General features: G+C 37.0%; 1 protein-coding gene across 15 annotated transcripts in view; it reads left to right on the top strand.

Annotated features, from left to right (window-relative positions):
* EIF4G3 (eukaryotic translation initiation factor 4 gamma 3) overlaps window positions 1–15,107 on the top strand; it is a 315,733-nt gene that overhangs the window by 150,487 nt on the left and 150,139 nt on the right. For 9 of the 15 annotated variants that reach the window (XM_047873067.1, XM_047873072.1, XM_047873080.1 and 6 more), the window contains 3 exons: window positions 6,962–7,057; window positions 8,461–8,574; window positions 12,173–12,205. The exons of 1 other annotated variant lie outside the window; for it this stretch is intronic. In XM_047873067.1, coding sequence (XP_047729023.1) covers window positions 6,962–7,057; window positions 8,461–8,574; window positions 12,173–12,205 — 243 coding nt within the window. The remainder of the gene's footprint in view (window positions 1–6,961; window positions 7,058–8,460; window positions 8,575–12,172; window positions 12,206–15,107) is intronic. 5 more of the 15 variants (XM_047873068.1, XM_047873073.1, XM_047873074.1 and 2 more) reach the window with 3 other exon arrangements.

Here is a 15,107-nt window from a genome sequence, read left to right on the forward strand (position 1 = left end):
CACACAGAATCCAAGGCAGGCTCCGGGTTCTGAGCTGTCAGCACAGAGCCCGGTGCGCGACTTGAACTCGTGACATGGGAGATTGTGGCCTGAGCCGAAGTTGGGCGCTTAACCAACTGAGCCACTCAGGCGCCCCAACAATTGTCTGTTTTAAGTAAATTACTGGTGTAGCTGTAGGTAGTCTTTTTATTCAGATTTTAAAAAGTATTCCCAGCTCTGAATGATACAAAAAGATTTGTCTCTAGCACTTTTATACTTTAATATTTTACATTCCAACATTTTATTTTTTACTTCTATTTTAAAAAAATTATTTAATTTTGAGAGAGGAGAGAGAGAGTGAAAGAACACGAGCACAAGCGGGGGAGGGGCAGAGAGAGAGAGAGAGAGAGAGAGAGAGAGAGAGAAAAGGAGACACAGAATCCGAAACAGGTTCCAGGTTCTGAGCTGTCAGGACAGAGCCCTACATGGGGCCTGAACCCACAAACTGCGAGATCATGACCTGAGCTGAAATCGGAGACCCAACTGACTGAGCCACCCAGGAGCCCCTACGTTCCAACATTTTAAATTAATATGGAATTTTTTTGGTGCTATGAGCTGACGGTATATATTCATCTTTTTCTCACACAATTTATTAAGTAATTCTGGGCATTTTCCTACTGATTTGAAATGCTACCAGTACCTTCTATCCATATGTGTGCTACTTTCAACATTCTTGGTACCATTCATTCCATATCATTAAACGTTGCTCTATATCTTTTTTTTTTTTTAATTTTTTTTTTAACGTTTATTTATTTTTGAGACAGAGAGACAGAGCATGAATGGGGGAGGGTCAGAGAGAGAGGGAGACACAGTATCTGAAACAGGCTCCAGGTTCTGAGCTCTCAGCACAGAGCCCGACGCGGGGCTCGAACTCACGGACCGCAAGATCATGACCTGAGCCGAAGTCGGCCGCTTAACCGACTGAGCCACCCAGGTGCCCCACTCTATATCTTTTTTAATGAGTGTAAAAGATTATAGCCTATGGCTGAATAAATTGTTTTATATCTCTATCTTTTATTGGTTAAATTGGGAAGTTCTTGAAGGTTAAAAAGCCCGCAACAATATATCCTCACCCTCATTTATGTACATAGCCCATAGCTATATATAGTGACTCCTTTGTGCTAGATTTCAATAAATATTGTTGCCTTAGTTTTAATTGTGATTTATGAGACGACATTTTGTGTTCCAAAAATATATAGAACTTTCAAAATACAGAACTCCTACTGTATTTTCTGCTTTGCTTTGTTTTTTTCTGTGATGTGAAGAGGAATGTGAAGGATAGAGGTTATTTTCATTATGTAATTATTATAAAAGTAATCAATTCTTTTGATTCTTGAAAAGCGAAAAACAGGTAATACAGAATTATATAAAATAAAACCACAGGTTTTATCCTATATTTTCCTTCCAACTCCCATTCCTCAGAAGCAGCTGATGCTAAACTAAGTTTGCTTAGGAAGACATCTTATCTTTATACATTTATGAACATGTTCTATTTTATATATCAAACATAACTATATAAGTAGGCTGCATTTATATTCTCTCATTACTGACTATAGCATACTTATTCCTTAGAAAAACATAGAAATTTAGCATGTTCCCCCCCCACTTTTTTTTTGCCCTTATGAATATATCTTTTCCTTGAAATGGAACTGTGTGTCAAACAGATAAGCTTATTTAAAATGTGGTAAGAGGATACCTGGGTGGCTCAATCAGTTAAGCCTCTGACTTTTGATTTCAGCTTGGGTCATGATCTCATGGTTCCTGGGATTGAGCCCCGCATTGGGCTCTGCACTGCTTGGGATTATCTTTTTCCTTCTTTCTAAAAGTATATATAGGCACACTTAGGTTTGTTGCAGCATTACTGTTTTTAACGTTTGTTTATTTTTGAGAGAGAGTGACCGTGTGAGTGGGTTAGGGGCAGAGAGAGACACAGAATCCGAAGCAGGCTCCAGGTTTGGAGCTGTCAGCACAGAGCCTGCCGCAGGGCTCAAACTCAAGAACTGTGGGGTCGTGACCTGAGCCGAAGTCAGACGCTTTGCCACCCAGGTGCCCCTCAGCATTATTTACAATAGCCAAATTCTGTAAATAGCCCAAGCGTCCATTGATGGATGAATGGATAAAGAAGATGTGGTGTATATGTATAGTGGAGTATTATTTAGCCATAAAAAGAATGAAATCTTGTCATTTGCAACAACACTAGTGGAGTTAGAGAGCAGAATGAATAGTGAAATAAGTCAGAGAAAGACAAGAATTCATGTGGAATTTAAGAAACAAAGGGAAAAAGAAAGAAAAAAGACAAAGCAAAACCCCCCAACTCTTTACTGTAGAGAACAGAGGTTACCAGAGGTGGGGGGGATGGGTGAGAGAGCGGGAAAAAGATGAAGAGTAGATCATGATGAGCACTGAGTAATATATCGGATTCTTGAGTCACTATATTGTACACCTAAAACTAATATAACACTGTGTGTTAACTATACTGGAATAAAATTAAAATAATTTCAGGGGCATTTGGGTGGCTCGGTTGGTTGAGCATCTGACTCTTGATTTCAGCTCAGGTCATGATCCCAGAGTCTTGAAATCGAGCTCTGCGTTGGGTTCCATCCTGAGCGTGGAGCCTGGTTAAGGTATTCTCTCTCTCTGTCGCTGTCTCTGTCTCTGTCGCTGTCGCTGTCTCTGTCTCTCCCTCCCTCCCTCTTTCTCTCTCTCTCTCTCTCTCTCTCTCCCTCCCTCCCTCTCTCCATCTCTCTCTCTCCTTCTGCCCTTTATCCCACTTGCGTTCTATCTCTAAAATTAAAGAAAATTTTAAATAAAATTTGGTATTATCTAATAGCCCTTTGGAAGGTTGTGGCAACTTTTTCAATCAGATTTACATGTGCACGCACACACATGCACAGTATTGAATTTATTAGGCTTTATGTCAGAATTTGTTTCAGGTGAAGGAGGAGTCTTAGGAGGAATAACCTTTCATCTCAGAGTTATATGTGAAGTGCTCAGAATAGTGCCTAAAACATAGTAAGAGCTATAAATGTTTTGTTTTAATTCTTTTTCTTGGCTTAAGTTCATTGCCATATGTGGCAAAAATTAAAAATCCTTGTTAGTTTTTTACTTACTTATGTATTAAAAATGATCACATCTGATCCTATGATGCTGTGTTAGTGTGTCCTGTCTTGTAAATGAATTTACTCTCAGATTTTTATCTTTAATTATCCACATCACTGTTTCTTAAATAGTTATTATGGACTTAAAGGTTATGTTTGAAGCACAAAGACTATTTTGATTGGCTTGTCTTTACTGGCATTCTGTTAACAGTCAGTTAACATCTTTTGCTAATTGTTTCTGTTGTGTTCTTATTTCCCTAAGTTAATATAAAGGGATCAGTGTTCTTTGAAACATAAAGGTAATGAAGGGGTCCCTGGGTGGCTCAGTCGGATGACCAGCTGACTTCAGCTCAGGTCATGATCTCCTGGCTCTTGAGTTCGGGCCCTGCATCAGGCTCTGTGGCTGACAGCACAGAGCCTGGAGCCTGCTTCCCATTCTGTGCCTCCCTCTCTCTGCCCCTTCCGCACTCACTCTATCTCTCTCTCAAAAAATAAGTAAGTAAATAAATAAAAACATTAAAGAATAAAAAAAGAAGAAACATAAAAGTAGTGAAAATGAGAATGCAAGTAAACTTGGACAGTGAACTGATAGCAGCTTCAATATAAATTATTCATGTATATATCCTTGGAGAAGTAAGTCTTTGTGATACCTTTGAAGGTATTACAAGAGAAAGGAGATGAAAAACCAGTGACAACCACTGAAATGATATTCCACTGATCCGTCCTGAGTTCTCTCTTCATTTGATACCATGAAACTTGGTTATAGAATGTTCCTATTCAAATATTTGTGTTATTTTTCAAGAAAGTATAGTAGTAAATTAAACAGGTTATTCCAGAATGACTTGATCAGTAAACTTGTTGAATTGTGTCATTAGAAATGCAGAAAAGAGATAAAAAGCACAGCAGCAGCCTTCACAGCTGCGCCCTTCACAGCAGCACCAGGTACGAGTTAGTTATATCATTCCTAGGAAATTTGTAAAACCAGGCATAAAGAGTGAAATAACCCTCTGAGAGAAAGCCAAGTGAGCAATTGCCAAACTTCCTTTATCAGTGCCTCTAGTAAAATCACATACTGCTAACGGCACCACGGCAGACATAGTGAAAGAGGAATCGCTTCTGTGTGTGGCTGTCATCAGATGTTATGTGTGCCTTGCATTTACATGAACATTTGTAGAATATGAATCTGCTCTTGGCATACATACAATTTGAGTAGAAGAAGAACTTGATTATGTGTTTGTCTGTTTAAAAGAGCAATTTCAAGCTAAAGGAAAAGAAATTCTTTTATTAATAATTTTAAGAGCAATGATACAATCCCAGTATGGACAGGGAACCAGCAATTTGTGTTGCCAGGAGTGGTGCTATTAACGAATGAAAGAACTTGTGCCTGAATGGTAATTCACATGCTGCTTTTTCAGTTAATTGTAGCTGTGTTGTCTTAGATGGCTCCAGTGTTGGAGATATTTGTGAAAATTTTGAATAAGGTCAAAAATGGCCAGGATGCAAATTTTCAGCATCCTCTGTGGAAAGGAAAATGGGCTGTTCTTCCTTTCTGTAGTACTCTAGCTGTGAGAGGACGAAATTCTCACCCAACTTTTTGAAGTATAGAAGGAGAGAACATTTCTTTATGTTTTTGTAAGTCATACATCTCAATGTCGTATTTAGAATCTTGATAGTCTGAAGCTTATGCTTCAACCAACACCAACTAACTGTTGAGAATAAAGTGTCAAGATTTCCTGAAACCAATCAGCCTTACCACTGAGAATATGAATTTCTTAACACTTGGTCACTTTCTTTAATTTGATAAAGAATGAAATTGATGTTGTATTTTACAACTGTATCCAAATGTTGTAATTGAACTTGATGAAATAGTTTTCAAATTTGAGTGCAGCCAGAGTTAGTAAGAAATCCATTCACCATTCTTAAATTGAAACTGTAAACTTGAATTAGAAAGTTAACTTTAAATTTAACTTTATGTTAATTTTACGTAAGTTAACTTTACGTTAACTTTACATTAACTTGACGTTAAATTTACTCCAGCCTTCCAGAGTTTGAGTATGAAACGTACGTATGTAAACTTAGTGTTTGAAACGGTGCTAAAAATTATCTTTGATGAGAAACCATGGATAACTCTTGGGTCATATCTGATGCAGTTATCACCTATTTGATAGATTTGAGATACTCGCAGTCATAATTTTCAATTTGTGGCCAGATTGAGTAGAACTATAGTGAAAAGGGAAATTAACCTGATCTGGAACCTTAATGTCAGTTATGGAGATGGGTATAATTAGGTTACCATATTGGAAGATTGCAAACTATCCTCTTCGTCCAGTAAAAAATTGTTTTTTTTTCCCATTGATGTTGTTGCGTTTTCATTATTTGAAAGTTATGATGAACTTTTCAAAGATTTTATTTTTTTATATGATCTCTACTCCCCAATGTGGGGCTTGATCTCATGACTCTGAGATCAAGAGACACATGCTCCACTGATATAGCCAGCCAGGGAGGGGCCCTTCAGCCAGTTGCTTTAAATTGTTAATCCCAGCTAAACTTTCACTAAAAGGTCAGCAGATGCCAAAAATTGTAGAATTCTCTTTTAAAGCAAAGTTAGAATACTTTCTAGAGGTATCATTTACTTATTTACCTTGGATAACACACTCGAAATTCCTTTCTTTCTTTCTTTCTTTTTTTTTTTTTTTTAGAGTTTATTTCTTTTATTTTGAGAGAGAGTACATATGAAGAGGGGAGGGGCAGAGAGAGAGAGAGAGAGAGAGAGAGAGAGAGAGAGAGAGAGAAAATCCCAGACAGGCTCCATGCTGTCAGCAAAGAGTATGATATGGGGCTCGATCCTATGACCCTGGGATCATGACCTGAATTGAAATCAAGAGTTGGATGCTTAACCAACTGAGCCACCCAGGCGCCCCAACACTAGAATTTTCTGACCCTTGATTTCACGTGTAAAATTGGCACCATGGTGATAACACGTGAATGACCATATAATAAAAGTGACGTTACCTCATTTAATCTTAGCAACTTCCTTACGAGGTAGGTGCGTTATTTCTTTTTACATTCATGGGAGAGGTAAGTTACTTGCCCAAGTAAGTGGCAGTTGTTAGTATTTGAATTCAGGTCCTGTGTCCATTGCTTTTGCTAGTATTTCATTTTAAACATGTTACACGTATTGTTTTTTTCTGAAGTCAGTAGCATGTAGAATGTTAGTCTGTAGCATTTAACATGGGTTTATAATAAAACGTTTATATTCCTTTTTCAGAAGACTTGTGGTAAGTTAGTAAATATAACCACTTAAGTCACACTTTTTTCCAACTTTCTGTAGATTTTTATGTAAAAATAAAAAAAAAGGTCCTATAAAAGGATTAAGGTGTAAGCAGTGGAAGAGAACAGCAATAACATAATAACATAACAGTTAACCTCGTGAACTGCTAATTTGTTCTGGGATGTCTTCCTCAATGGTTTTCTTTGCTTGTGGGGTATTTTGGAAAGCTCATCACAGTAGTAACAATTTCTTTCAGCCATGTTTGATTTTGTTTGTGGCATGATCAGTCCATTTCAGAAATAGATGAATTGATAGTGAGCGCTGTTTGTATTTCAGTTATCAAATAATTGTACCTAGTCATTGGTTTGCAGATGTCTCCTTATCAGGTTTTAGGTAACCTGTCGCAGATGCTGCTCTGATTGTGAATTGCTCCATATTGTGGTACAGATAGAAACCACACTAATGAATACATCTGTCAATTTCTTTTTAATAATTTGAGTTACCATGCCATATATATTCAAAATATGATATTGTTACTGCCATTTTTTGACAGACCCCATATCCCTCTGGACAGAATGCAGGTCCAACCACGTTGGTATACCCTCAAGCCCCTCAGACAATGAATTCACAACCTCAAACCCGTTCTCCGGTAAGTAGGCAGAAGCTTGTTCTAGATAATATTTTCCATCTAAGTTTGTGTTTTTAATAGCTTGGGTTCCTTTGGCTAATTTTTTTTCTCATTTTTAGATATTTGTTCCAAAGCCAATTTATTTTATTATTGTTATTAATCATTATCATCATAATATTACTATTATCGGTTAGCATTGCATTTTCAGACCTTTAATATAAGGAATAATTTAAATTAAGAAAAAGAAGAAATGGAGCTTTATATCTTCTTTTACTTTCCTGTGGCATGATATTAAAAAAAATCTGGTTGCATTCAAGTTCACTTCATTTCAGCTCTTAATTTGTTATACTGTTGAAAATTCAGAAAGAGAGTAAAGCACAGTGATTTTAGAAGTAAATTAAATTTCATTAATTAGACGCAAATTCCGGTGGTTTGGGAAGTCATAGTTCTAAATCAGTGTCACTAGGTCAGTTCTAATCATTTGACAGTTTGGACGTATGCATGACATACACCAGTGGTGTATTTGTTTTTTCAGATGGTAAATCAATTGTCATACAAATTAAAATGCTATCATCCTCTTTGCTCATCCTTTACATGGATTGCAATAAATATTGCAAAGCCTGAGAATTTATTCAAGGTTCATCCTTCTGTTTCACAAAAGTATATAGTGGCTTCAGCTGTCCATTCCTTAGAACATCGTTTCCTGCCCTGCATGATTAGATTTTGCCAGAAGGTGCTTCTGTAACATCTCACATTGTATCTCACATCCCTACTTGTATCTCAGCTCTGTGTTTTCCTCAGAATACAGGTATCTTCTTTTGGTTCCCCACCCCTGCTTTTTTTTGCCTGTAGTACTGGAGTATTTCATTGCATTAGCTTCTATTCGTTTGGTTTTATGCATGAACTGAGAAATGTTGAAATGTATGAAAGATTGCTCAACGAACTAGAGATCATAGACTGCACCAAAATATAATCTCTTTCTTACCCTCTTTCTGTCTTCCTTTTCCCTGTTGTCCTCTTCTCCAATACCTGTTCTTAGATCCTGGTTCTCCCCAGAGGGTGGAAGAACCATTCTAAAGAGGTGGGACTTTGGTCCTAGTTGCCTGTTTGCTTGTCTCTTTTTTTGCTGAAATGATCAACAAGATGTCTGATGCAAGTTGTGTTCTGAGAGTGGTTTGGGGATGTGCATACTTTACTACTTGGAGTGGGCCTGAGATCTCACCAGGTTAATTTTAGATAGGCCCTGCTTATAGTCATTAAACATGGGACATTATGGTAAGCTCTTACTGCAAAGAATTCTATGGCCCTGTTCACCCCCACCCCCACCCCCATTTATAATTATTGAAAGAAAAGAAATTTACATGGTTAGAACTGGCGCAAAACCTGACTGAAGAGCTGCATCTCTAAACCAGTTTTTTTGACAGCCCAGCAGAACAGTGCCAATACATTGCACAGACAACTGGAAGAGGAGGAAGGTTTTGGAACAGACTCCCGTTTACAGGTCCTTGGCTGGAAGAGGCTGGATAAAATACTGCATTGTAAGCAATATAACAAACTGTACTTCTTGCAGGCAGTGGTGCCTCTGGCACTCATTATTTTTGACCACATCCATTTATTGGCTGATGAACAGAAATGCTCTGATGGCTTCTTCTCTGAAAGTCTAACCTAGCATGGCAGTTTCTGCCAGGCATAGTGGGGAAAAGAATAACAAATTGGGTGGGTCTTCTTGATTGGGAATTAGACAGGAGTAATTTGGGGTTTAGATGTTTCTTTATTTTAAACTCAAAGAGGGATATCCCTTTCATATAAATTTGATTTTAAAAGATAAATTTCAACGCTTCTTTTTCCCTCTTTCCATTTTATAATTGAATATCAAAGAGGAAATTGTCTGTAGTTGTCAGCCATTTTTCTGTGGTCATAAACTCTTCAGATACTATCCTCTATGCAATTTTTGCCATCTGCTCTGCTAGTGACCATTACCACCCCCATTACTAAAAACCACACACATAACATTCCATTACATATCCCAAAACAAGTGCAAGACTAGCAAACCCAAGACTACTCTTGCTTGTTGTTTTGGGTCCAGTTTTCTTTATTTCATTTGTGTTGGTGCTGGGAGGGTGAAGATGGGATATGGAATTTGGCAGGATTGCATTTTCCTTTTACATCCCAAGTTGCCATAGTCTAGTCTCATCCATCCCACAGCTATCCCAACTGGTGAGGAGAGGTAAGCTGTTGCACTAAGGAAGGGACCCTTCCCATGGCTTTGTAGAGCAGCTAAAGCTTACTCCATTCTATTTCTGCATTAATGGGCCATTGGCAATTGCACAGTTTAGGCTATTCTGTTCTTCCCTGGACAGCTGCCTTTGCAATCCAAGTGGCTTCAAGTGGCCCCTGCCCTCTTTCAGGTTATCTTTTTGTCCATATTTCTATTTGATGCCTGGTATCTTAGTTAAATTCATATTGTTGAAACTCTTGTTTAAAAGCAAAAACGTACTGATTAGTTACCTATCCCGTTTTCTGGTTGTACTGGAACTCTTTAAACAATAGTTTATTTTTAAATAGCCTCTAAAATAGTGAAGCTATTAAATGCCTAATTGGAAGAGGGGTAACAGTTTGGTTTTTTTCAGTAACCTGTATCCACTGGTTATTTTTCTGTTTTGTAGTGCTAAGTGCCAAAGATACATCAGTGTTATGTTGGCCATGCCCTGTTGCCAACTGTGCACAGAAGAGTGAGTGAGTGAGTGAGTGAGTGGGTGGGTGGGTGGGTGGGTGGCATTAACATTGGATCCAAGTTCACAGAAAGCTGCTTTCTTTAATATCTACAGTCCTCACCATCTTAAAGACCCCTCGTAAAAAGAAAAAAAAAAAAAAACGAAATGAATGTGTCTATTTTTAATATGAGCCAGCAGCGACTACAGTTTGTTCTGTTGCTTACAGTTACCCACAGGACTAAGACTATTGTCATTCCAAATGAAAAACTCAATAGCCAATGGTGACTAGTGCAAAATAGACTAGGGTACTTTCCCACTAACTTGTGTTGGTTGTTTTTTTGTTTTGTTTTGTTTTTGTTTTGTTTTTTGTTTTTTTGAAGTATATGTGTAATTTTATAAGGTACTCCTCTTGTTCATAGAAAGTTATCTTTTGACTGGACCTTCCAAATACATGAAGTTGCAACTTTTATTTTAGAGCCTTAGAAATGGGACCTTTCTGTGGAACAGTGATAAGACAGGTACTGCTGTACTCAGGTTAATTTTTTAACATGGCCCTTCTTTCCCATTTTCTTCAAAAGTGTCATGAAGAAACATCTCACTTCCACCCCCTACTTTCATACCACATGGGTGGTATTGCCTATTCTTGAAACTTGATGTCCGTAGTAGAGGTATGATCTGCTTTCTTTTCATAATTGGAAAACTGAAAATAGAAGACCTCAGTTTCTGTGAAGAGAAAATGTTCTGCAAGAAGAGTATAGCTGCCATTGTCATCATTCTGAAAAACGATTTTACAATAATTCACAAGTATAATGGCTGACCTAACACAGTCTAATCATGTAGGTCATCAAGAACTCATTAAGTTATGCTGAATAACTTCAAAATGTGTTTAAAACACATTTCATTACTTGAATAATAGGTGGTGTTTTAGTCTCCAGGGTGAATTCTTGGTAGAGCAGTCTTCAGCCATCTCCTACTCTGTGGCATGAGCTCCACTGCACGTAGTTGAAAATTATTTACATGAAATAATGCCAGTTGGGGAAGTAACTCCAAATCTTTTGCACGTAATTTGAATTCTGAGTCTGAGGGATTGTTTCCTAGTTAATCTTTAGTCTGATTCACCTGTAGTGATGATTTGACAGAAGGATGGCTCTAGTCTAGGAAAGAAAATAATTGAAGACATAGATTTTAGTTCCTTAAATGTATTAAAGTAAAGCCTTGTGTGGTTTGCTTTTCAAAACCGCTTTGTAAATACTTTGTTTTCACTACTAAAGAGGGTGGTTAATATTTATTATTTAGATAGTTAATGCATTAGTAGCCAGTCCAGACACTATGTCCTGAAAAGTTTTCTCTGTCTTTTTTAGTAAAATCACATTGGAAGGCAAGTTAGTGCTCTGATGAAGAATTATTTGATCTTAGAGGTTTAATATGTAAAATTTTATGGGTGGAAGACCTTTTTCTTTCATTCTAAGTTAGGGAAATTAGGTGTTGGAATATATATTATCTGCTTTCAAGCACAGTATTTAGCCAAGGAGTTATATTCTGTTTTGTTTTTATTCTCAGTATCAGATAGCAGTAGGTGCATATGTACAGTGTTGTGCTGTTGTGTATAAACAGTGATTGAGAGATTTGACTTCTTTCACTCTTTTTTCTTCTTGAGCTGATAATAGTACCACTTTGATTAATCATGTTGGAGAGTGATATTCTTTACCAGCTGTTTGCTTTGGTATGCCTGATACTAAACTTTACTAGTTAATTGTATTTAAATATATATATATATATAGTTATTTATATATTTAAATACATATTTATATATTATAAATATGTTTATATATTTATAGATATATAAATGAAATTTTTTTTAAGAAATAAAGGAAGATACTGAAATTTCCATTTCATGTATGAGATACCCCATTAAACTTAAGTAAATTTGAAATCAGTCCTTTAACATTCTTCATTTCCTGTTGGACATTTTAATTACCTCCTGGCTATTTCTTGTAATATAAAAGCTTTTCTCATTTCCTCCAGCTATATCAATTGCATAAGCATACTTGACTTTTTCATGTTTGTCTTAATATAACCACTTAGTATTTCAGACTTTCTTTTTATTTTAGGGGTTTTTTTTGTTGTTGTTGTTGTTGTTTTTAATTATTCCTATCAGAAGGATACCCTTACGTGCCTAACAGCTTAGCTGTTTCTCTCCCAGCTGATAAATGACAAACTATACCTGGTAGTGGTGTTAACCTGTTGAATCTTAGTACCTGTCTGTCACTGTCCTGCAGCAAAGCTTTGACTGTTTGTGTTTTGTTTTTTTTTCTCGTGGGTTTTTTTCTTTTGGCATATTGTGTGACATTTTGGTTTTTGTTGTGGTGTTTCTGACTCTTTGTGCCTTTCCTTTTGTGTTTGTTTTCCCTCCTTTTCTCAGTTTGCAGCGGGGCCTCGACCTGCCCATCATCAGGTACTGTACCCTTGCCCCTTCACTATCACCCGTAATACTAGGCGGGGGTGCCAGTAGCTGCTGACTCTGAGAATGCTGCCGTTCCAGGGGCCGCTCCGCTGCTCTCTCCAGGAGCTGCAGCCTCGTGGGGTCCTCTTCTCATCCTTCACTAACCTCACAGCACTCTGTGCGTAACAGACCCATTCCCTTCTGTTTATGGGAGTTTTTTCCCTCAAAATAATTGCTCTGAATGTAGAGAACCCTGACATTTTTTTGATAAATTAACACCCCCCCCCCCGATTTTGTGGGTATCTGTACTGTTTACATTTAACTGAGTGGAACAGGCAACATTCTAAGGGTTTTCTGTTAACATTCTGATGTAACTTGTATTGATGTGTATAAAATAGCATTAGTATTTCTAAAACCACTTACTCTCAGTTGCTAACTGAAATCTAATATCCAGTTAACAATAACATATATTCATTTGCTGCATAGAGAATTATCCTTACCCTGTTGGTTCTTTTAAATGAAGTGATTGTTTAAATTAATATCCAAAAATGTATCCACTAACACTAATTTATTTAGCAGGAATATACTAGAGGAGGTGGTTTGGGGAGAAAAAGACTTTTGCAGGGCTTTTCCCTCCAAGTAGTTTTTGATAGAGTGTTCTGAAACATTTTCTTCTGCTATAGTAGAAAGGGCATAGACTTTAGAGTTGTACAGATCTGGGTTCTTATTACCACCATATTATCATGTAACCAGCTGTTTTAACCAGATCTTTTTCTGAGCCTCAGTTCCCTCCTATGTAAAATGGGGATAAATACCCTTTACATTAGAGATAAGATTCCTAAGGCATCTGACACAAAGTGAACAGTCAATAAGTGGTAGCTGTTTTTAATATTATTATGCAATATAATATGGTTTGATAAAGCAAGAGAAAAGTTACCAGTGTTTACCTGTGTTATCATAGTTAGCATTCTTACTACTGAGTAAATGGACATTGTTTCATTAAAGGATTTCTTTGTCTACCCGTGATTTAATACAAGGCTCTGTTTCTCAAAATACAGTCTTTCCAAGTTAGAGGATGTAAAAGCCAAGCAAAATCTGAGATTCCAAAGACACTTTGCAGGAGAACTCAGAGGTGATTGTATGAAGTGGATGGCAGTTCTTTGGATTAGATGAAGAAATAAAACTCGGGTAGTTTTTAGTATCAACAGACAGTATTGTTAAAGTACTTGAAGAGCTTGGCATTTGGTGTCAGCTAGACCTAGGTTTGACTCTTCTTTATTAACTGAGTGGTTTGGGGTAAGTTATTCACTGCTCTCAGCCTTTCTTTTCTCCTTTGTGAAAGGGGCACTGTATTAATACCCATCTTAGGACTCATAGGAAGAGTAAATGAGGGAGTGCAAGTAAACTGATTAGCAATGTTTAGCACATACCAAGAATATATGGGGTAAGATTACTAATAATTAAAAAAAAAGATAATCTCTTAAGTTAAAAAGATTGATTATTAATTTTAAAAAATGTTTAGTCGAGGACCATAGAAGCCAGGCTTAAATTTTAGTCAGGGATCAATCCAGTAAGACCACTAACAGAAAAATCTGGGATATCTCTGTTCAGGAAGTAGAGTAGAAAGAAACTGTTGTTTAAGTAAAAACATTTTTGAACTCCTTCATATAAGGCTAAATGTTTCTATTATTTCTATTCAATAGTGATGGTCCTCAAAGGGGGATGTTGTATTTAAGCCTTTACAAATAGTCTTTTTTGGGAAAATCTGTCTTCTGAACTTTCTTCTGAGCCTAAAGTCTTATGGTATGCTTTGTCGTTCTTCCATTTCAAAAACCAAGGAAAACTTTAAGGAGTCTTGTGACAAGAGGTTGATTTCAGTTCTAAAATCATTTTTCATGTGTAATAGGACTCACTCAAAAAAGTATTGGCAGATTGGTCCTTTATCTAGCTATAGGATGATACTTGTGAAATTATGGCGTGTTTTAACCATTAAAAAAATTGGAATCACGTATGTGTGTATACTTATTACTTATTCATTAACAAGGAAGATAATGACTTCCTGACTCTAGTTCTTAAAGATAGATTCTTGAGATGCAGCATAAATACACAGCATTGCTTTTGGATACAAAAACTTTAGGTATCTGGGTGTTTTTACTCTGGCATTCCCCTCTTTCTAAATGCCAGTTAGAATTTTTTCATTACACCACAGAGAATTAAGTAAGGAAATAATGTGACTTTGGTTGAGGCAGTAGCAGTAATGAGTGACCTTGGAGAACTAGAGGAGGGAGGGGCTTGGTGTTGAAGTGGCGACTGCTGAGCAGGAGCTGGCTGAACCAGTATTAACGGCATAGAGCATGTTAGAAAGAGTTCACTCTTCTGTGTCCATAGATGTACAGACTAGTTTGGTTTGTTTCACCGTGGAATAGATATTGGCATTTTGGGTGGGATCACCAGTTATGAAAAGCTTCCCTGTAAGTTGCAGCTCATTAGGCAACCTTAGGGCTCTAAGTGCCAGTAGGATTCCCCCAGTGACAATTAAAAAACAAAACAAAAACACCTTCATACATTTCCAAATAACCCCAGTGGAGGTGATACTGTTTCTCATTTGAGAATCACTGGCTGAAGTCGGTATTTAAAATGATCTCCTCAGATCTAACGTCAGTTAGAGGTTCATAGAGGAGATGCTCATAAGACAAAACCGTACATAGAGACTTGTATAGTGAAATCAGTACAGCGAAAAACATTGAGTGGTTTACAGAGAATACGTTTTTAAAGGGAAAACATCTGTGTCCTATATTAGTTTTGGTTTGTTGTGAATTGAAGGCACAAGTGGTTTTTTCAGTTATGGTCGTTTCCTTTGACCAGAAAGCATTAAATTGAGAGTTAGAATTAGTGAATATGTTTCTCACTTTTC

The sequence above is a fragment of the Prionailurus viverrinus genome, chromosome C1 (assembly GCF_022837055.1).
Source record: "Prionailurus viverrinus isolate Anna chromosome C1, UM_Priviv_1.0, whole genome shotgun sequence".
In the NCBI taxonomy this organism is placed as follows: domain Eukaryota; kingdom Metazoa; phylum Chordata; class Mammalia; order Carnivora; family Felidae; genus Prionailurus; species Prionailurus viverrinus.